General features: G+C 45.5%; 1 protein-coding gene across 1 annotated transcript in view; it reads left to right on the forward strand.

Moving 5' to 3' along the window:
* The first annotated feature begins 3,199 nt into the window (after window positions 1-3,199).
* The window catches only part of LOC127471896 (uncharacterized), a 37,576-nt gene continuing 18,818 nt past the window's right edge, over window positions 3,200-21,957 (forward strand). Inside the window, exon 1 of the mRNA XM_051789382.1 lies at window positions 3,200-5,619. Within this exon, the coding sequence (XP_051645342.1) occupies window positions 3,297-5,619 (2,323 nt within the window). The 5' untranslated portion in view covers window positions 3,200-3,296. The remainder of the gene's footprint in view (window positions 5,620-21,957) is intronic.

Raw genomic sequence — 21,957 nt, forward strand, 5'->3', positions numbered from 1 at the left:
CCCCTTCTGTGTGTGGTATTCTCCTTTTGTGTATCTGTCTCATATGTAATATATATATATATATATATTTGCTATAGCTTTGGCTGCTTGGTTTTTTTTTCTTTTCCCTCTCTGGGAGGCAGGTCCTTGTTGTCGAGTTTCGGGGACTTGGCAGGAAGCCAGCTCGAAACTTGCACAACATTTTTGGTGTCAGAAGTGGGATATTTTGGTTAAGTTTGGCTTGTTTTGATAAACGTTTTTCCAGGAAGACAGCCAAGCTCGGTGTTGTTTTGCAAAACCAATCTATTGTTTTGGGAACAGGTCTGGGAACACTGCCAGAGTCTGGGAAAGCAGCCAAGGAAACTTTGTTTATATAAACAAAGGTTTGTTTTGGGATCAAGAAGAAATAATAACAAAAAACAATGGCTATTTCATTAATTTGTCTTATAATTCTAGCCACCTTTACACCTGTGTTAGGCTACCGTATAGGGAGACGTCCAGACCTTGAGGATGGATGGAACAAATTGCTTCCATCCTTTAATTTTGACATCGAAGGTTTGGTAAAGGAAATCCCCATGGTTAAAATCGGCTCTAATTACTATATAAATCTTATTGCAACAGTACTGTCATTGATAAAGGTACTGGAAGTGCTACTTAAACTTGGAAGAATGGGGTTCCGTTACCTTCCCTCTTGTAGGAAAGATCACACCTCAAAGGGACTCGCTGGAACTTTGGAAAGGGCTGCAGACAGGCCAGTCCCCGGGTGGCATGGAGCTTGGGAAGATTTCGGTAGATTAGTAGGACATGTGTCACCCCCCATTAATTGGGAGTTCACACCAGAACAAATGTTTGATTCTGGTGAGATGGCCCACTGTTTGGCAGAAGGGTGTTTTTCCTACAAAGATCCGAATATGCAATTCTCTGCTTTGTGCTGGGGCCTGGCTAATGCTTATCGAGCTGCCATAGACCACCTTCAAAGGGTTAAGGTCGACACAGAAACCCAAACCACGCCACTTGAAACCAGTGATGTCCCTATTAGGTCCACAGAAGTTGGGGTCCAAACACAACTTGAAGTCAATGCCATTTCTACTAAGCCCACTAGAACCGGGACTCAAGCTAAGAACCGGAAGGTCATCATTGCCCCTGTGAAGAAGAAGAAGACATGGGTAAGAGAGATCAAGGAACTTACAGACTCATCTCCCCAACCAGAACGCACAGAAGAAAGAGAAGAAGAAGAAGAAGAAGAAGGAACAGAAGAACCTATCCAATTCACTCAAGATGTAGTGGACGAAGGAGCGGCAGCAATGGGAGAAGGAGCAACAGCAAGTGATGAAGGCGCGACTGCGAGAGAGGAAGTAGTGGTTGTGACTGAGGAAGGAGCGATTGGAAGAGAAGAAGCAGGTACCAGAGAGGAAGAAATGGTTACACGGGAAGGAGCACGTCCAAGAGAACTAGGGGCACGCCCAAAGGAATACAGAACAGCATCAAGAGAAAAGAAAGCAACAGTACAAACGGCCGGTGGTATATTGTCGCTTGATGATTTATATCCTGACTACACATTCAGTGTTACAAAAGACGCAAAGAAGGAGCCAAAGCATCCCCCTCAATTGGAGGGGGAATTATCCCTACCCCTCCAGACCCAACCTTCTCTTGGAGGTGTGAATGATTGGAGGAAGAGGCCCTTATCTCACCACGTGAAAGATTACTCACTACCTCCACCCGCTGGGTATCGCGAACGACGCAGGAGTCCATCCCCACGGCGTGAATGGCATAGAAGTCCATCTCCACGGCGTGAACGACGCAGAAGTCCATCTCCGCGGCGCGAACAGCGTAGGAGTCCATCCCCACGGTATGAACGACGTAGAAGTCCATCTCCGCGGCGTGAACGGCATAGGAGTCCATCCCCACGGTATGAACGGCATAGGAAACCATCTCCGCGGCGTGAACAATATAGAAGCTTATCCCCACGGCATGCTCAGTCTCCACCTCCACATGAGAGATATAGGGAGGAAGTGGGAGCAGTCCCACGTAGGAGTGGAAGAGTAAAGAGAGAGGTGGAAAAGATTCTACGTGGGAGAGATGGACAAGAAATTATGCGAGAAAGCGAAATTACACAATCACTGACCACAAGAGAGCTTCGAGATTTACGGAGAGATTATATGCGCTTGCCTGGTGAAGAAGTCCTCACCTGGCTGGTGCGATGCTGGGACAAGGGAGCTGATAGTCATGTAATTGAAGGTGATGAAGCACGACAGTTGGGATCCATTGCTCGAGACCCTGTGATAGAGCAAGAAATGGGGAGGGAGAAAATGGCGTCCAGTCTTTGGCTCCGAATACTCCACGCGGTGAGAGTGAAATACCCATTTAAGGAGTCCCTGAAGAGTTCTTCAAGAAGGTGGAGGACTGCGGAAGAAGGCATCCAATACCTACGGGAATTGGCCATGCTGGAGATCATCTATTCTGATCCAGATTATTATGATATCCAAGTTCCTGAGAATGTTCCCTGCACGCAACCAATGTGGAAAAAGGTAATTCAAGGTGCCCCTAAACCATATATTTCCTGCTTGATACCCGTATATAATCCAAAGATGGATGAACCAAGCGTGGACACTATGTGTGCTTGGATAAGAACCATCGAGGAAAATATGGAAGACTCCTTCAATCCCCTGTACCGACGCACCTACGATAGGGAAAGAACGGAGAGAGATTATGAATATTCCAGATATGAGGACGACCTTAGAGACAGAGAGGACAGAAGGTATAGAGATTACCAAGAAAGGCCAATGGGAAGATCACGGCGGGACCGACAAAGACGACCTCGGCCTAGACCTCGATCCTGGTCTCGATCTTGCTCACGATCCCTGTCATTCACACGTCGAAGGAAAGAGAACTCTAAGCGTGGGTCACGTAACCAACTATGGGCATACCTTCGTAGTAAAGGAGAAAACATGAAGAAGTGGGATGGTGAACCCACTTCTAAGCTTGAAGCTAGAGTGAGGGAGCTGAAGCGAAAGAAGACTGACAAGAAAGTTGTCTATGTAGTAGATGGAGATTTCTTAGAAGAGAAACTGCGATCGCCGAAACACGAGAAGATGGAGGTCCACTTCCACAATGGCAAAAAGTCTAAGAAGTCAAAGTCAAACTCTGACGACGAATGCTCTGATCAAGACCAGTAGAGGGGCCCTGCCTTCTGCCAGGAGAAGGAGAGGGACCAAGAAGATAACCGGGTTTACTGGGCTGTGTGGGTCCGATGGCCTGGCACATCGGATCCTCAGAGATACCAGGCCTTGATAGATACTGGAGCCCAGTGTACTGTAATGCCTTCGGAGTATAAGAGTACCGAGACTGTTACTATTTCTGGAGTGACAGGAGGGTCTCAAGAATTGTCAGTAGTAGAGGCGGACATGAGCTTGACGGGAGACCAATGGGAAAAGCGTCCCATTGTGACGGGGCCAGAAGCCCCTTGCATCCTTGGTATGGACTACCTAAGAAGAGGATACTTCAAGGACCCGAAAGGGTACCGGTGGGCTTTTGGTGTAGCCACGGTGATTGAAGAGGGGTCCAAGCAATTGTCTGCCCTTCCTGGCCTTTCAGAAGACCCTTCCATTGTAGGATTACTACGAGTTAAAGATCAAGAAGTGCCAATAGCCACAACAACTGTACACAGACGACAGTATCGGACAAACCGAGATGCTGTGATCCCTATCCACAAAATGATCCGAAAGTTGGAGAGCCAAGGGGTGGTCAGCAGAACCCATTCACCCTTCAACAGCCCCATCTGGCCTGTGCGTAAATCCGATGGAGAGTGGAGACTGACTGTGGACTATCGTGGCTTAAATGAAGTTACGCCACCGTTGAGTGCTGCCGTGCCAGATATGTTGGAGCTCCAATATGAGTTGGAGTCCAAGACAGCAAAGTGGTACGCCACCATCGACATAGCCAACGCGTTTTTCTCCATTCCTTTAGCGGCAGAGTGCAGGCCACAGTTTGCTTTCACCTGGAGGGGCGTTCAATACACCTGGAATCGACTGCCCCAGGGGTGGAAACACAGTCCAACCATCTGTCATGGACTGATCCAGGTCACACTAGAGAAGGGTAAGGCTCCCGAACACATCCAGTACATCGATGACATCATTGTATGGGGGGATACAGCAGAAGAAGTTTTCAAAAAAGGACAGACGATCATCCAGATTCTCCTCGAGGCCGGTTTCGCTATCAAGAAGAGCAAAGTCAAGGGACCTGCCCGAGAGATCCAATTCCTAGGGGTGAAATGGCAAGATGGACGACGCCAGATACCAACAGACATAATCAACAAGATTGTAGCAATGGCTCCCCCCACAAACAAGAAAGAAACCCAAGCTTTTCTGGGAGCCATAGGCTTCTGGAGGATGCATATCCCAGAATACAGTCAGATTGTGAGCCCTCTTTACTTTGTGACCCGTAAAAAGAACAATTTCCAGTGGGGTCCTGAGCAACAACAAGCTTTCAGGCAGATCAAGCAAGAAATTGCACATGCCGTGGCTCTTGGACCAGTTAGAATGGGACCAGATGTAAAGAATGTGCTCTACTCTGCAGCTGGAGATAAAGGTCCCTCCTGGAGCCTCTGGCAAAAGGTGCCTGGCGAGACGCGAGGGCGACCACTGGGTTTCTGGAGCCGAAGCTACAGAGGTTCTGAGGCCAATTACACCCCTGTGGAAAAGGAAATCTTAGCGGCGTATGAAGGTATACGAGCAGCTTCAGAGGTAATTGGTACCGAAGCACAGCTCTTCCTGGCACCCCGATTACCCGTCTTGAGCTGGATGTTCAAAGGGAAGGTGCCCCCTGCGCATCATGCCACCGATGCCACGTGGAGCAAGTGGATGGCTTTGATTACACAACGTGTCCGAATCGGGAACTCGAATCGCCCCGGCATCTTGGAAATCATAACCAATTGGCCTGAAGGTGGGAACTTCAGTCTGGCAGAAGAAGAAGAAGAGCCAGTGAGCCGAGCCGAGGAAGCTCCGCCATTTGATCAGCTGCCAGATGAAGAAAGGCGTTATGCCCTTTTCACTGATGGTTCTTGCCGAATTGTAGGAAGGAACCGGAAGTGGAAAGCGGCCGTTTGGAATCCCACCCGACGAGTGGCAGAAGCCGCTGAGGGTCAAGGCGAGTCGAGTCAATTTGCGGAACTCAAAGCCGTCCAATTGGCCCTGGACATTGCTGAACGAGAAGGTTGGCCGAGACTCTACCTCTACACAGACTCGTGGATGATAGCCAATGCTCTATGGGGATGGTTAGAGCGATGGAAGAAGATGAACTGGAGGCGTGGAGGAAAACCCATCTGGGCTGCTGACTTGTGGCAGGACATCGCTGCCAGAGCGAAGAGTCTGAATGTGAGAGTCCACCATGTAGATGCCCACATGCCCAAGAAGCGAGCTAATGAAGAACATAATAACAACAGAGAAGCGGACCGAGCTGCACAGATAGGGGTGTCACAAGTAGACCTAGACTGGCAGCAGAAGGGAGAGCTGTTTCTGGCTCGATGGGCCCATGATGCTTGCGGTCATCAAGGCCGAGATGCCACCCACAGATGGGCACGAGACCGAGGGGTGGATTTAACCATGGATATCATTTCTGAAGTTATCCATGATTGTGAGACTTGTGCCGCTATTAAGCAGGCGAAAAGACTGAAGCCCCTGTGGTATGGTGGACGATGGGATAAGTATAAGTATGGAGAGGCATGGCAGGTTGATTATATCAAACTGCCACAGACCCGCCAAGGTAAGTGCTATGTACTTACCATGGTGGAAGCAACAACGGGATGGTTAGAGACTTTTTCAGTGCCCCACGCAACGGCCCGGAATACCATTCTGGGCCTTGAAAAGCAAGTCCTGTGGCGACACGGGACCCCAGAACGTATTGAGTCGGACAACGGGACTCATTTCAAAAATGGATTAGTCACCACTTGGGCGAGGGAACATGGTATCGAATGGGTATACCACATTCCATATCATGCACCAGCTGCTGGGAAGGTTGAGAGATATAACGGATTATTGAAGACCACTCTAAAGTTATTAGGTGAGGGGACTTATAAAACTGGGACAAGAACTTAGCCAAGGCTACCTGGCTAGTTAACACCAGGGGTTCTGTCAATCGAGCTGGCCCTGCACAGGCAGAATCCCTTCACATTGTTGATGGAGATAAAGTTCCAGCAATCCATTTGAGGGGAATGCTAGGGAAAGCTGTTTGGGTTACCCCTGCCTCAGGCCAAGACAAACCCATTCGTGGGATTGTCTTTGCTCAAGGGCCAGGACATACGTGGTGGGTAATGAGGAAGGATGGAGTCATCCAGTGTGTGCCTCAAGGAAACTTAGCCTTGGGGAAAAACTAATTGTATGTCCTAAGTTGTGTTTTTACAGGAAGCCAGTCACCAGATGAGAGAGAGACCTGAACTAAGCTGTTGCTGGTATCCAGTGATGAGACAGTCCAGTGATGAAACAGCCATAAATCAGAACTGTAATGGTGACTGAGGAGACCAAAGATCTGGACTGAACTGACATCGGTATTGATTTTCCAACGACGAGACAACTGTGCCGAGAGACCAACAAGAACTATATATATATATATATGCAAATGTGTATATATATGCGCGGGATGTAGACGAACGTGAGACATAGGTGTTGCGTAAAGGAATAGTATGGAATAAGGGGTGGAGAATGTGGTGGTTTCACTCTAGGCCTTCCTGGAGACCAACTTGTAACCAGGAAGGAACTAGAAAAGTGATCACGGAAGTATTCCATGCTATTCCTTTACGTAACTTGAGGTATAAATAAGGCTAGCGGGAGGCATCTCGCTCTCTTCCTCTCCGGCGAGGTTCGAGAACGGCGGGTCCCTGTTTTGGTCTGGTTTATCTGGAGCTGAGGCCTACAGTGACTGCTGTTATCTGCCACGCGTGAGGGGAGAGCCTTGGGCCGTGTCTAGCCATCCTGCCTGTTCGAAGGGAGGTGGTGAGATTTTTGCTAGTTTGCCTTCGGTCGGCTGGTTGGCTTGTTCGGTCCTTGCCCCTTTTTGTCCTTCTCCCTTCCCCTTTCCCCCCCCCCCCCCTTCTGTGTGTGGTATTCTCCTTTTGTGTATCTGTCTCATATGTAATATATATATATATATATATTTGCTATAACTTTGGCTGCTTGGTTTTTTTTTCTTTTCCCTCTCTGGGAGGCAGGTCCTTGTTGTCGAGTTTCGGGGACTTGGCAGGAAGCCAGCTCGAAACTTGCACAGTGGTTCTCTTCTTCCTCAGCAATTCCTGGATCTCTTGATTGTTTTCATCAAACCAGTCCTTGTTCTTCTTGAAGGAGAACCCTAAGGATTCTTCAGAGGATTGCAGGCCGCTGTTTTTAATATGGTGCCAAATTCTTTCAGGAGAGGAATCTGTAGAATCTATGGAGTGGTTTTCGAGCCTAGTTTGAAGGTTTGCCTGGAATCTGTCTCTCACTGTGTCTGATTGAAGATTGTTAACTTGGAGTCTTCTCCTTGAGATACTGCCCCTTTTAGGTTTGAATTTAAGATTGAAGTTGAGTTTGCAGCGCACAAGCCGATGGTCTGTTTGGCATTCTGCACTGGGCATCACACGGGTATGGAGGACATCGCAGACATCTCTCCATCGCACCAAGACATAATCAGTGAGGTGCCAATGCTTAGATCTGGGGTGCATCCAGGTTGTCTTCAGACTGTCTTTCTGCTGAAAGATAGTCTTAGTGATGGTGAGCTGTTGCTCCACAGAGAATTCTAGAAGTCGACCATTATCGTTGCCGTTTCTAACACCATGCTTGCCTAATACTCCTTTCCAAGCTTCAAAGTTCTTACCTACTCTGGCATTGAAATCACCAAGGATAATGATCTTATCCTCTGCAGGCACCTTTTGGGTAAGGTGGCACAGGTCATTGTAAAATTTATCTTTTTCGGCAGGGTCAGCTTGGAGAGTTGGGGCATATATACTAAAGAGGACAACGTGTTGCTTGTTGTGGAGTGGAAGGCGTAGGGAGATAATGCGGTCAGAGTGACCTGTCGGCAGATTTTCAAGTTTTGGAACAATAGAGTTTTTGATCATGAAGCCAACTCCTGAGAGATGTTTTTCTGTTCTGGGCTTACCTGACCAAAAGAGTGTGTAACTGGCACCATGTTCTCTGAGGCTGCCTTCCTTGTGAAGGTGAACTTCACTGAGAGCAGCAATATCGATGTTAAGGTGAGCCAGTTCATGGGCGATTAGGGCAGAACAGCACTCAGGACGTCCGCCATCCGCAGAATCGAGCATGGTTCTGATATTCCAACATGCTAGAGTTAATTTAGGTACACCTTTGGAGGCAGGTGCATGTCTTTGTCTTTTGATCTTTGTGCGACTGCATTGGAAGAAGATGCCCGTTGGCCACAGTTAACCAACTGGGTGAAGGGGAATATGAGCTTTGTTTAGGTCACCTTTTCTAGGCCCCTCTCCGAGTGGAGCAAGCAGTGCTGTCCTTGGAAAGGCTGCTTGGTCGTTCAGGGTGCTGCCCCAAGAGACTGTCATCTCCGGTCAGTCTCAAATGACCAATATCCTGAACTGCCTGCATGCAGGGTTGGGTCTGCGGCTTCCAGTGCACCTTTCACCTGCTGTTTTGACCCTTGCCCATCGCTGCAGGGCTTTTTGCATGCGGGTAAAGCCTTCAAGCCAGCGCAATGGATTTTTTAGGTGAGATGCAGTATACGCGGAACTGAACCCACCCTTTAATCCTAAGGTTTAGGGCCAAGTGAGCTTGGACGGTGGCAGTGAGGTCCTCAGGACACAGGTTTAATTAGAGTGACCTTCTTTTAGATGGATGGCCTTACAGGGCTAAGCGAGCTCCATCTGCCCGGGTTTAGGATTAGAGTTGTCCTTCTCCTAGGATAACTGTGAGAAGGCTAACGAGCTCATCCTGCCCAAGGATGTATTGTGTCTGACCCTGCGGTTTTGAGCTGTCTGGCATGGGCGACCCTACTGAAGTCATGTACCATCACCAGCACAGCTCGCAACCACATGGGGTACACAGGCTACAATCCTACTATTAAAACGATTAGGGCAAGTCTTACACTTCCTACTTTTCTGTCACCTCTCTATATTCAATCCCAGGGAAACACCCAGGGTCAACCCTTTGTCCTGACCACCCTTTCAGGATATAACAAATATATCCAGAACATACTGAACCTGGGCAGTAGCTGCAGGTGAACCAAAAACAAACGAACAAAACCACTCCAGCCCCTGTACCCACCTAGGGCTCGAGTACCTCTCCAGGCCCCAGCCTGGCCGAGACCCCAACCCCCAGAGAAAACCATTATCCACCCTGACCTTATCCTCCCCGCACTGTTTTACATCGTATCTTCCCACACATCACGTACCTGCCCACCCTCCAGTCCAAGGACCCCCACGGCCCGCCTGGTACCCTTCCCCTCCCCCCCCTCCCCCAAACCAGACCGGCAAACCTCTGTGTGCTTTGAGGGTTCCACTCTCCATTCTCACGAGGGCACAAAGCCACACTGGCGAAGCTCCCTCTCTCCTTTCTCTCGCTGGGGGGAGGATGGGGGGGTAGCGGCGGCTGCGCGTGGGCCCAGGGGCGACCCCGGGCCACATGGGCCTGACGAGGGAGGCCCCAGGGGCGGCCCACAAGCCTGAGGGGGAAGGGACCCCGCACGGGCGACCCGCGGGCTTCCGACCTGCTGAAAACTACTTTGAAGGCATTGGGTGGGGGGACTTTCAAAAAATTGGGATCAGCATCTAGCAAAGGCTACTTGGCTAGTCAACACTAGAGGCTCTGTCAATCAAGCAGGCCCTGCCCGAACAGAGCCCCTTCACACTGTGGATGGAGACAAAGTCCCAGTAATTCACTTGAGAGGTATGTTAGGTAAAGCAGTTACCCTTGAGGGTTAACCCTCCCTCAAGCAAAGGCAAACCCATTTGTGGGATTGTCTTTGCTCGAGGACCTGGATACACTTGGTGGATAATGACAGAAAATGGGGAAACTCAGTGTGTGCCTCAGGGAGATTTAACCTTGGGAAAAATCTACTTTGTATTCTGAGTTGTATGTTGCAGGAAAAGTCACCAGAGAGGAAGATCCGAACTAAGCTGATGCTGGTGCTCAATGATGAGACCACCATAGTAGACAAGACCTGTACAAGCGCGGGATATAGGCGAATAACAGGGATATGGGCATGGCATAAAATGGTATAGAATAAGGGGTGGAAATTGTAATGTGTTTGTGTAGTAAAATAACAGTTCCTCTTTCCAGGAGGAACAGGATATTCCATACCATGTTACATCAGTCCGGCTATAAGAGGGAAGGGAGAATTAGCTCGGCCCTTCTTCTTTCTTCCAGGATGGCCCTGTAGGCAGCTACATCTGTCCAAGATGCCATTCTGTAGGGAAGGTAGAATTTTTTACTGTTGGTTTCCTTTGCCAGTGTGTTTGTAGCGTTATTAGTCTCTTCTTTTTTTCCTCCGTGTAAATATAAACTTTATTCCTTGGTAAGCCCGGGTTTTTCACGGTTTTTTTTTGTTTCCCCTTGGGGGGACAGCGCAGGCTCAGTGGACACCTGGCTTTCAGCCAAGGTAAACAGCCACACACTGTCATTTTAACAGGAAAAGTAAGCTCAGTAGACTAGGGCTTCTACTCTGCAGAAGTAAGTAGAAACCTCTGACTGTCAAGAATCCCTTCTTATCTCTTGTCACTCACTCCCTTCACTCCTGATCACTTTCATTCTCCCACCTTCCTTAAAAAGATTATTTACTGTAAATTTAGATCAGTTGTATTTCCCTTTACAGCCTGGTGTCATACAGTCTTGAACTATCAGTTACTGCAAATATTAAAAAAAAATGTTGCCTAAAGAGATCACGGAGAAAAAGACTCTAGGCCAATTTAGCATAGAAGATAAGATAAAAAGAGCTGGTCCTTTAATCAGGCCTGGGGGAAAACACACAACACCCATGCCCCAGACAGTGGTTCTATGATTTTATAATAAGGTCCATCCAATCCCAGATCTATCCACTCCCTGGTCCTGCCCAGTTCTGTCCCATGATACACCCCTCCAGGAATTGGATTTGGGATCTTTGGGACCCCTTCTTCCTCATCTTCATCTTCTTCCCAGAACATAACAGTCCTTGGAGCTCCTCCAAAGTTCTGGGCTTAAAGGTTGCTGTGTCTGAGAATTGCTGGATTTGATTAATACTCCACCTTTGAGCTTTTCTCAGAATGGTATCACAGTGTTGAGTGGGCAATTGCATTAATTTAGTGTCTTCCTAACCTTAGGAAAACACAGATACGTTCTTCTCTCTCCCCAATGTTTTTTTTTTTATACCTTTCAACTTTTTTTTAAGTTTACTGACATAAAGCTCATGAAAACTGTTTTAATACTGCAAAAAGGCACCCTTCCAAGAAGTACAGCCCTAATCCTGCAGCCCAGCTGAATATCGTCCTGGATGTCTAGAATTTACCTTTCCTTCTCAGCTCATTTAACCGAACAGCTCTCCATTAAATAACTTTTAAATTTAGTGTTCTCAAGGGAAAGATGAGTCATTTTGAGTTTGGTTGCAGTGTGGACTGACATATTGAGATAACTCTTTTATGCTGGGAAGTCACTCAATAGTAATATATTGAAATATATATTCATGTATGATCTGAATTTATAATTAGGCCCTGAAACCCTTCTGCTTTAATTGTACAAATCAGTGCTTAGATAAAACATTTGTTTGTGCCATACTGCCATGTGAAATGATAGATAGATGATAGATAGATAGATAGATAGATAGATAGACAGACAGACAGACAGATAGATAGATAGATAGATAGATAGATAGATAGATAGGAAATATGCAGTGATACTTCTCTCCTTTTCTCTCTTCCATGGTTAGACTCTGGCTTTTTTTCCATGCTGTGTGCTTTTAGAAACACATTCATCAATAACCTTGTATTTTGTCTTTTTGATGTTCTTCAGTATACTGTGAACTGCAGCATCCAGGGGTCTCAGTGGGGGATAGATACACCAAACCTTACCTGCTTCACTGGCAGCCAAGTACATGGACAAAAAACAGAAAGCCTAGAAGGATCTAGAGATGGGCATTTTGGGATGCTGCCCTCCACCCCAAATGTTTTGCTATTTTGCACAAATGGACTTCAGGCCTACAGTGAGGGCAGAGCCCCTGCTAATGGACCAAACATACAGCAGGACTAAAATATGGATCCAGAGGAGCTCAGAAAAGGCTGCATGTTGTTGAGATTTCAGTGTTTCTAGTTTCCTGCTGCTTGTTGGAAATGTGACAAACACAGACCTGGCCTGAAAGCAGAGTGTAATGCTGCAAGTCTTTCCCATGCAGTTTATCTCCAAAGAGCCTGACCACAAACAAAATGCAGAAAGGTCATCTGCAACCTTTGTTGACTTTTACAAGATGTGTGTGATTTCTGTCACTTTTTACTCACTGGAGAAGGTTTAATAGTACCAAAATTTTTGCCTGCAGGAACAACATGATTAATTGCTGAAGCAACAATCCCTACTAACTGCATTATTTTGCATTCAGCTGTCATGCTGTGCAGGCCTGGCATCTCAGAAAGGCCACCTGCAATTCATGGCTTGAGAAACCTGCCTTTCCATAGAGCAAAAAGCATAAGGGACTTGCAATATGGATTATTAGAGGACAGTTATCTGAGTCCACTTGAATCTTTTTCTCTGGGCAACAGACTACTTTACAGAAACAAATGTACTGTAGAAATTGAGGTTTCTATTGCAATTGTATTGTGAACACTTTTTTTGGTTTCCCTGCTGAAGAACTGTATTAGCTTCTGTTGGGAAATTATACTGGTGTGGTTTTCTGTCCTGCTCCCAGAGTTTTTCTCCTTATTTCCAGACTCTTTTTCTTTGTTTTGAAGCAAAACAAAACTTCAAACCACCACTAACTTTTATTCAGTCAAACAGAGAAGATAAGTCCCTCCGGTTCTGTCTAGGGGCTTGCCCATGGAAGATTGGGGCTACATCCATCCTCATGGAATTGCCTCTGGTCATTTTTCCTTTTAACTCCTGTGCCCGTACTGATAAAGCATAGGTGGGTTTTCTCTCCCATTTACTTATGTCTTCCCCATGTTCATGGGATAAACCACAGGTTGCCCTATGTAGTGTACTCTCTCTCTCTAGCCAGAGGATGCCTGTTCTGGATAGCAGGGCTCCATTCTGCACTGGTGAGACATGCACAATGCTCTCTTTAAACTCTTCTCTTGAGTTTTTTGTGGTCATAGTTGCCCAGAGGTCCACAACTAATTTCTCAGCAGAAGAGATATGGGCCCATAGTGGGGCATGGACAATCTCATTATATGTCCTGAGTGTACTCATCATAGAACCTACTGTTTCTTTGTTTTCATTCCAGTGCATTGTCACCAGGAAATCAACATATATGGTGGCCCTGCACATTGAGGTTCCACCACATCTGTGATGTACACTTGACCATGTCAGGGTCACTATTGGATTGCTTGTCCCTTGTGAAAAGTATCTCTAACAGTGCCATTTCTCTCAGACATTGGATCCCATCTTCCATGGTCTCCCAGGTACAAAGATGATTCCCCTGCAGATTGTCTCTGTGAGCAAACCTCTCTCTTATGCTTCTTAAAAGCTGTGTTTGGAGATGGAGGGGTTCTGACTCCCTAGTTAGTACCCACATCCTGAGACAGGGATCCTAAATGCCTTGCTTTGCTACCGCCAAGCAGTGCACCTTCACCCATAAGATTCCAGACTCAAATCAATGAAGTCAGAATAGGTTCATCCAGTCCTTGAGTGATGTCTCTCCACAAATTACAGAAATTATCAAATTAAAGATATTCGGTGATTATTTCTGGGTCTGTTATTTGTGAGGGTCTCACCTCCCCATCGTCATCTACTGGGTGAAACAATTTGGTCTTGTATTTTCTCATTTGGATAGGGGCAACTTCCATTGGCTTGCGTTGTCCTTCTGGTTCTGTTACACTCTGAGTTGCCATGGTGTCAGGTGTTTTGTTTTCTTTCTTTTCCTCCTGAAGGTGTTGCACCATACCAAGCAGCTTTCGTGTCCTAGGTTTACTTGTTCTAAAAAACCAAGCAGGAAATTTTTTTCTTTCCCCTTGCCTCTCTGTAAAAGAAAGATGTTGAATGGGGAGGGTGGTTTGCCTTGGGTGATTGATTGACACAAAAGAACTGACTAGCAGACCTGCATTCCAAGCTGATGGCCCTCCTAAAACTGTGAGAAGGGGTAATAAGTTTTTTTTTTTCTTCCCTACTCAGAAATGGGACGCTTCACCTTTGCCTTAACTCAGGCAAGGTGTGTGTTTGAGGGGTCAGAGGTTCACTCTGTTTTCAGCCTGGTCATCTGGCTGTTTTCTGACCTCGGCTTGCCTGCACCCTGTTCTGCCCCCAGCCCAGACCTGCTCGGACTTCATTGGAGGGGTTTGACCCACCTGCAGAGGAACTTTCTGGGGAGGAAGTCGGCCTTCTCCCTCCTCTGCTCCCGTGTTGGCAGTGGCATGTGTTCATTGACAAAAAGGGGGAATTCCCGGCCCCAGCCAGCTGCAGACAGTGTGAGTTTTCTGGGAACAGCCTTTTTTCCCCTTCCCCTTCTCGGTGTGTGGAAGATCTCCATTTTTGGCTTCTCCCACGCTCCAGGGCCCCATGTGGCAACCGCCAGAGCCCAACAGCTCTGGCGGTTGCCAACACCGAGCACTGCAGGCTCTGCTCCTCCAGTGATCCAACGGTGCCCCTGCTGACTGTGGTTAGAATTGCACCAAAAGGCAAAAGGTACTGAACTGTTTCCCTTTTTGAAGGGGATTTTTGGGTATGGGATTATTGTTTGGTTGTTTTTGTGTTCTTCTGTTGTTCTGCCAATACGTATATATTTTATTTTTCCTTTTTCCATACTTCCTCAATTCGAGCCTCTTAATTTTGGATTTACAATTGCTTAGAGGGAGGAGTTTGGTCTTCCTCATAACTCATCCTACTTAGCAAAACACTTCAGTCTGATTAAACTGAGACATTTCAGTAGCCAGGGCTCCACGTGCAACCACAAGCTGCTCCTCCATAGCTCTATCATGGCACTTTCCCCTCACTGATCTCAACATCTTGACAGGGTCCTGCAGTTCTTCAAGGGTGAATGTCCAGGTCACTGGAGCAGTAACGATCTCCAAGAACTCACCCGTGTACTCCCATAACCCATGCCACTCAAAACTCCTGGACACATTCCAGACAGCTCTTAGTCCTACTTTCATATGTAAGATAGAGCAAAATATGCAAACTGCCAAACATCTCGAACATCCAGAGGGAATTTCAACTCTTCAAAAACTGTTGTAGCGAACCTGAAGGAGAAGTAGGTGAAGGACTGGGGAAAAAATGCTCCCCTGCATTTCTCCCCCAGATTGGGTGCCATTATCACTAAAATTCCAGGGATAACAGCTTTAGGTTAGGGTAGGAACACAGCCCTGAAAACACATTCCAGAGGAGACTTATAGACATAGAATTTACAACCCCATGAATCTAAGTTACAAACTGAAAAACAGCTACAGCTACCTTGGTTTTAGAACCTGTTTTGACATAAACACCTATGAATGGAAAATACATATGCAGGAATACTTGCCAAATAAACAGGAATAAATTGAACGTGATGCCTGAGGGGTTCTATATCCAATACACAGATGGATTATTCAAAACTGTTATTCTTTTTCCATGTTTTCTCTGAATGTCCTACGTTGGGAAACACCAAATTATTCTCGTGGTTTACTGACAGTTATGTCCCAGGGTGTAGGACCTCTAATGGAATAGAAAACCCTTCCCTCTCGAATTACAAAAATTTTGAAATTATGAGGTGTTTGAGTGAAGTATGGAAAATGAATATCAGTTTTACTAAAAACAGAGAACAAAACAGAACAAAGAAAAAAAACCTGTAGTGGTTTGATTTAGACCTCTTCCTGGCAACCAGGTCGAAACTAAGGAAGTATCCATATCCCAATATTCCATTCTATTTTCTACGTAAGCAGAAATATAAATAGAAGGGGGAAGGAAGTCGGAAGGTTAGACCTCTTCCGGCAGAGTAGGAGAAGGCAGGCAGTCTCCCTGTTACTTCTTCCCAATTTGAGAGGAGGGCTCTGGTGGTGTGGACTTTGCGTTCTTAAGGAAAGTGTTAAGATTTTTGTTTGCTAGTTCTTTCTTGGCTGTGTGTATCTGGGTTTTTTGGTTTTTCTGGGGTGTTGGGGTTCTCTTTCTTATATGTATATAGTTTTTTTGTAATCGTATATAAGTGTAAATATATACACTGCTTTGATTCTGTTATTTTGGTCTTTTGGGTTTTTTTTTCTTTCTTCTTACCTTTCCTTCCCCTGTGTTCATAGAAGGGGGGGAGGGAAGCCTCTTGCTGCGATCTTGGGCTCTTGGCGGGGAGCCAAGTCCAAACTACGGCACAAACAATAGTGGAGAAAATGTCACCTAAATCATCCTCAGTTCTGTGCCAGTGAGATGGTGGCACTGTCCCGACCCAGTCACACAATCACAATGTAGCTGGAGCAGAGTTGTGGCTGCGCAAGCGGGCAATGTGTGAAAAGTTCACCAAGGAGACTCCTGAGTTCCTCAAGTGTGGCTGCAGCGGCAGTGCTGGCAGCAGCAACGACAGTGACATGGAAGCAGTGGCTCCAAGCAGAGGTGCCAGCGGCAGCAGCAGCAGCACTGGTGGAAGCAACAACAGCAATGTGGAAGTGGTGGCTCCAGGCAGAGGCACTGGTGGCAGCAGTGGCAATGGGACTGCCCATAGCAACAGCAGCAACATGGAAGCGGTGGCTCCAGGCAGCAGGAAAAAGGTACATCTCCAATCAGTGGGAAGCTGGAATGGGGCGGCAGCAGCTGCGGCAATGGCTACCAACAGCAGGGAAACAGCATGGCTCTGATCAGTGGGGAAGTGGCAGGAGGTGGCAGCAGCTCTGGCAGCGAGGAGGCAGAATCTGGGGTGAATGGCCAGAACCAAAAAGAAAACCCATGACAGGAGAGAGAAGCCCGACTGCACTCCTGCCCTTGCACCACCCACCAGAACAAGAGAGAGGGTGTTCAGGCCATGCCAGCAAACTTATCCTACTAAGTTCTCACAGTATCTCCTGCAGGACCTCCCTGCCCTTGCCCTATATGGGGAGGAAGGTAGGGAGGTGCTCCTCACACCCTCCAAAACAACAGGATGGTATGAAAAATTGCAACAAATATAATCTTCTTCATTTAGCTAAACTCTTCATAAACCTTCTTAATAATCTATCTCATTATTCTATTGAATAACATGGACATGCAATAGCAGCTTGGGTTGCAAGCTATTTGCTATAAGAGCTATCTTCCAATACACTGGACAATACCAAGGATGATCATGTAAACTGCAATTGACTTCAGGTTTGTGATGCGGAAGGAAATAAATACTGTCTGTCATCAAGACAAAGGATGTTGTTTGCTTTTAAAGTTATTTTTTCATTGAGCATTGGGAGTTTTTCTTTGATTTGTTTTTTCCCAAGACTACAGTCTTCACTCAAAAGCTCTGCATTTCCCATTGGATACTGTTGCTCTGCAGTCTGCCTACCAGATAACAAAGTTGGTACCATGGAACTCCCAGAGCTGCAGCAACTGTAAATAAGATCTACTAGTCATTTGAGTTGAACACTGTTTTCTTGTATGCTTCTGGGAGAATGGGAGCTCAGCTTCACCAGCTGTTTATGTGTCTGTGTAGGTGTATAAAAAGAGAGACAGGAGTGTGTAGACATACTTTTTTCCAAAACAGAGCTACAGAGCACCTGATGCACCTTTTTTGGATCACTGTACAGTCAAATATTGTCACTAAAGACTGGAGAATTGTAAGCTGTTGTTACCTAGCTGATTGCAATAACTTTCAAATTACAACGTAGCTCTTTACATTTGTTCAGCATCTCATATAGGTGTTAACTTCTTACCAAAGCAACCTTGTATTTTTTCTTAAAATGTATATTGTAACATGGCAGCCAATGACATTTTTCTTTTTGGAAAAGCTGTCTCATATGGATTCATTTTGTCACTGCTGCAGTCTGGTTTGTGTTCAACCAAATTGCTTCATAGTGCTTAGAATCTTATAAATTCCAGACATGTCTCTCATTTCCAAGATGCCAATCTGTGTTAAAGCATGAACAGCTGCTGAGACATTTGAGAGGCTGCCTCTGTCCCCTTCATGCTGCTCTGCACCTCTTCAGTAGCCTCTTTTCCCCCTTTTGTGGAGTCAGAGGACTGTCAAGGGAAAGAGCAATTCTTGGACTTCAGTTTGAACACAATCATGGCCAAAGTTTGGTATAAACAGTTCTCTTCTGTCCTTAATTTCCACTAGCAGGAATTTGAAGTTAGGAACTCTATTGGCACCAAAATCTTTTATCCTGAAATTTCTTAACTTCTTTCTTTGAGCTCACTCAGAAGATCTTGTAGACAGCTAAGCCCTGCCCTGTCTAGATGCACAAAGACCTTAACTAAAAGAGAGCTTGGTTTACTACAGCCTTCAAGCAGGGTTTGTGGGTTGGTTGCAGATGATGAAGGAATTGGAGCTGAAGTGAAGAGCTGGAGTCCTCTATCACAGACAACCTGGAAAATGAGAACCAGATGCTCGAGTTCCAGCTGAGAACATGCAAGATGTGAAATAGTCCTGTAGTGATTTTCATCCATCTGTTCTCTTGAAGAGACAGCTGAGTTATTTCTTTTTGGATAACCTGCTATGTCCACTCTGCTTCCATGAGCAGCTGCAAATGAAGGGTATTACTATAGGTAAGATTTGAGTGATGCAGAGTACATTACAGTGGGTGAAATCTTCTTTTGTGAAGACTATGTATTCAGTGCCAGGTGAAAGTCTTTCTATTTGCTGCTGGAAGTTGAACAGCCAGAATCATCTGGTAAAGTAGCTCATGCTTTGTGAGAGACATTACTGTGACTATCCCCATGAAAAGCACTGCATGTATCAGCAATGTCATCTGACTGCTTCCTCCTTCACTTGCTCAATGCATGGTCTGTGTTGGTAGCTGTAACTCACCAAGATGCTGTTGGTTGAGAACGGGGAGTAAAGCATGGAAATAACATAAAACCATCAAACATGATCACAGCAGCAGGATCTGTGCAAGAGTGAATGACTTCTGACTCCCTATGAGGGTCGAGGATCTTGCTAACAGAAGAAATAGGTGCTCTTAAAAAAATCTGGAAAACAGGTTGTGAAATTGCCTTAGGTTGTGAAACTCTTAGGTGGGGAATGCAACTCATGTGCGAAAAGCCACACCGACTGTTTGCAAAGACAAATGGGCTAACCCATACACCTTTGTATATGGGGTTTGGGAGAGAGAGTAATTTTAATATCTGTCTCTACTGGAAAGTGGTTTCTTCAGTAGCAAGTTACTGTAGAAATATCCTTCTAAAATAACTTGCATGAAATCCCATTCTCACCTGATCTGTATTCATTTTGCACTTCCTCAAGCTCTTTTCTGATCTGTCTTTTAAATCTGGCAATTCTTACATGAAGTCTTTTTTCATCATTTTTCATCTAGTTCAACTGCTTTTCTTATTTCTGTGGTTTATCCGTTTATTCTAGTTTTAGTGACAGAATTAGGAGCTTTTCATCTACACTTTTTTTCTACCCTTTAAATACAAAATACAGGTTTATAATAAGACACTTTACTTATGCCACATTAACCTGCCTTCTGCCACCCATACATTCAATTGGTCTTTCTTTCTAATTCTGTGTCTGACAGCACTGAATAAATGCAAGGTGAGGTCTGGTACCCCGGATAATGTGTCGATCTTCTCTTCCCCAACAAATCAAATAAACGGGGAAATTAGAGCTGGGCCAGGACAAGAGTGCTTTTTAAATTTTTATTTTATTTATTTATTTATTTATTTATTTAAATCTAGTGATTTGCTCTCACACTGTGCATTGTGAGACTGAACTCAAATAACCCTTTTCAGGTTGCTTTCTGGCATCCATCTCAAGCCCAAGCTTTCTGACTGAAGAAGTGCAACACAGTGGTGTAAATGCAGTTCAGCTGCTGGCATAAATAAGGAGGCTGACCCCTGTAAGAGCTACCTAACTGAGGGTTGGAGGCAATTCTCCCTCAGAAGCATGCTCAAACGTGATCTGCACAGCTGCCCACCCCTTCCTTAATCTTCAAGTTGCATGAAGTCAACTCCAACCCTAGTAAATATGATCAAAATCCTCTGACCTTCTTTAGCCCTTGCAACCTAAGGGAGTCTTGTGGCCCCGATGCAAAGGCTCTGCCTCCCAAGGAAGGTCTTTGCAAACCTGGCAGAATTGCGGTATTGGAACACACTCTGAGTTTACCAACATTGCTGTGTGGTGCAGGTGGCTGATGAAGTGAGTCAGCTCCAGAAATAACCAAGCTGCTGCTCGGTGTTCCCAGAAAGGGAGCATGTAGCCTGCCAGATGCATCATCCCTCTGGATGGCATATCTTGTCAGACTGATGTACACAGGAGCATTGCTGAAGGCAAGCTGCCAGGGCCTACTGCTGAGAAGAAGTGCTCAACCAAACTCTTGCAGAGCCTTTGGTTCTTTGATATCTTGAATCGCATAAAGAGAAAAGGCTACACACTTTTTTTTCTCAAGAGAATTTCTTTGAATTTAGTGTGAAAATAGGCATTTTGGCAAAAGGGTTTTACAGGACTAACAAACAACCCAACACACAACGACCCACAAATTAGTGAAATACAGTCCATTGGTTTTAAGTTACCCACAAGAGGAAGAAAAGAGTAAAGGAAGAGCAGAAAGAAGAAGGAGTGAAGAAAGAAGAAAGAGAGAAAAAAATAGGTACTGCCAAGAGTCACATGGTGGCAGCTTCCAGAAGAGAAGGCAGGACAAAATGTCCTGTGCACCTCTATTTATATGGTTTGGCTACTGTGGCCACCGGTCCCAGGTGGGCATCCGATTCACTGACCCCTTACTGCCCTCCTAGCCAAAATGAGGGGTGCTGCAGCCAATTAGAGGCTCCAGAGAGCGTGGTGTGCGTTGGTTGCCTTAGTGGCAACAGCACGCCAGCATTTCTCCAAAGCAGGTTTTTTTGAAGCATATTCTTCCTGCTTTGGGGAAGATTTAGACTATAAGTGAGTCACATTTACTGGTAGAATCTTTCTTTTTATTTTAATTCTTGAGAAATCAATGTTGTTCAACCACTGTCATTTGCTATGTGCCAGGAGCAATTCTCCAAACCTCCACTAATTCTGTAAAGGCTTTGGATTGACATGTCTCACTTTACTGTTATCTGCACTATCAGTGGTCTATCCCTATCAAATTCTGACAACCAAAACACACAAATCAAGCATACACCTGAGATTAGGACTTAGAGAAATGTAATTTACAACCAAGGGAAAAGATGAGATTTAGATGCTGATAGCATCTTAGAGATGCTTCTAGCAAAACCATACTGTAGGTACTGAATCTGGATAGTGTTAGAGGAACCGGATGATTTAAAATGAGTAAGTGCTTTAATAACATTGCTTACTACCATAACATCAAATTCTTGAAAATAAAATCAGGTCTTTAGGCAGGAGAAGGGCATCATGATTTTCCAGCATAGAACCATCAGTCAGTTTAAATAAATGTGAACCTGGACCTTCATTCCAGTCTGTACTGAGTTTTATAAGGCATTTTAGCAATTTTTGATTATGCAGAAGTTTGTATAAATTAGAATATTTGCATCAGGAAAAGTAAGAAGTAAACCCAAACTTAAGTCTTGATGTTATATGTTAGATGATAATACAGCTCGTTCCTTATTTTCCTTGAACAAAATCTCCTGCACTATCTGTATTTTTCTTTAATTCAATCTCCACACTCCAACAAAACTGAAAGCAAATAGAATCCAAACCTTCTAATTAAAACACCACCAAAACTCATTAATCTGCTCTTTATTTCATTTTTCTTCTTCTTTTTTTTTCTTTCACTTTCCCTAGTTATCT

This window comes from Manacus candei, unplaced genomic scaffold (genome assembly GCF_025592945.1).
Source record: "Manacus candei isolate 608988 ecotype Guabito, Panama unplaced genomic scaffold, ASM2559294v1 h1tg000027l, whole genome shotgun sequence".
NCBI lineage: Eukaryota > Metazoa > Chordata > Aves > Passeriformes > Pipridae > Manacus > Manacus candei.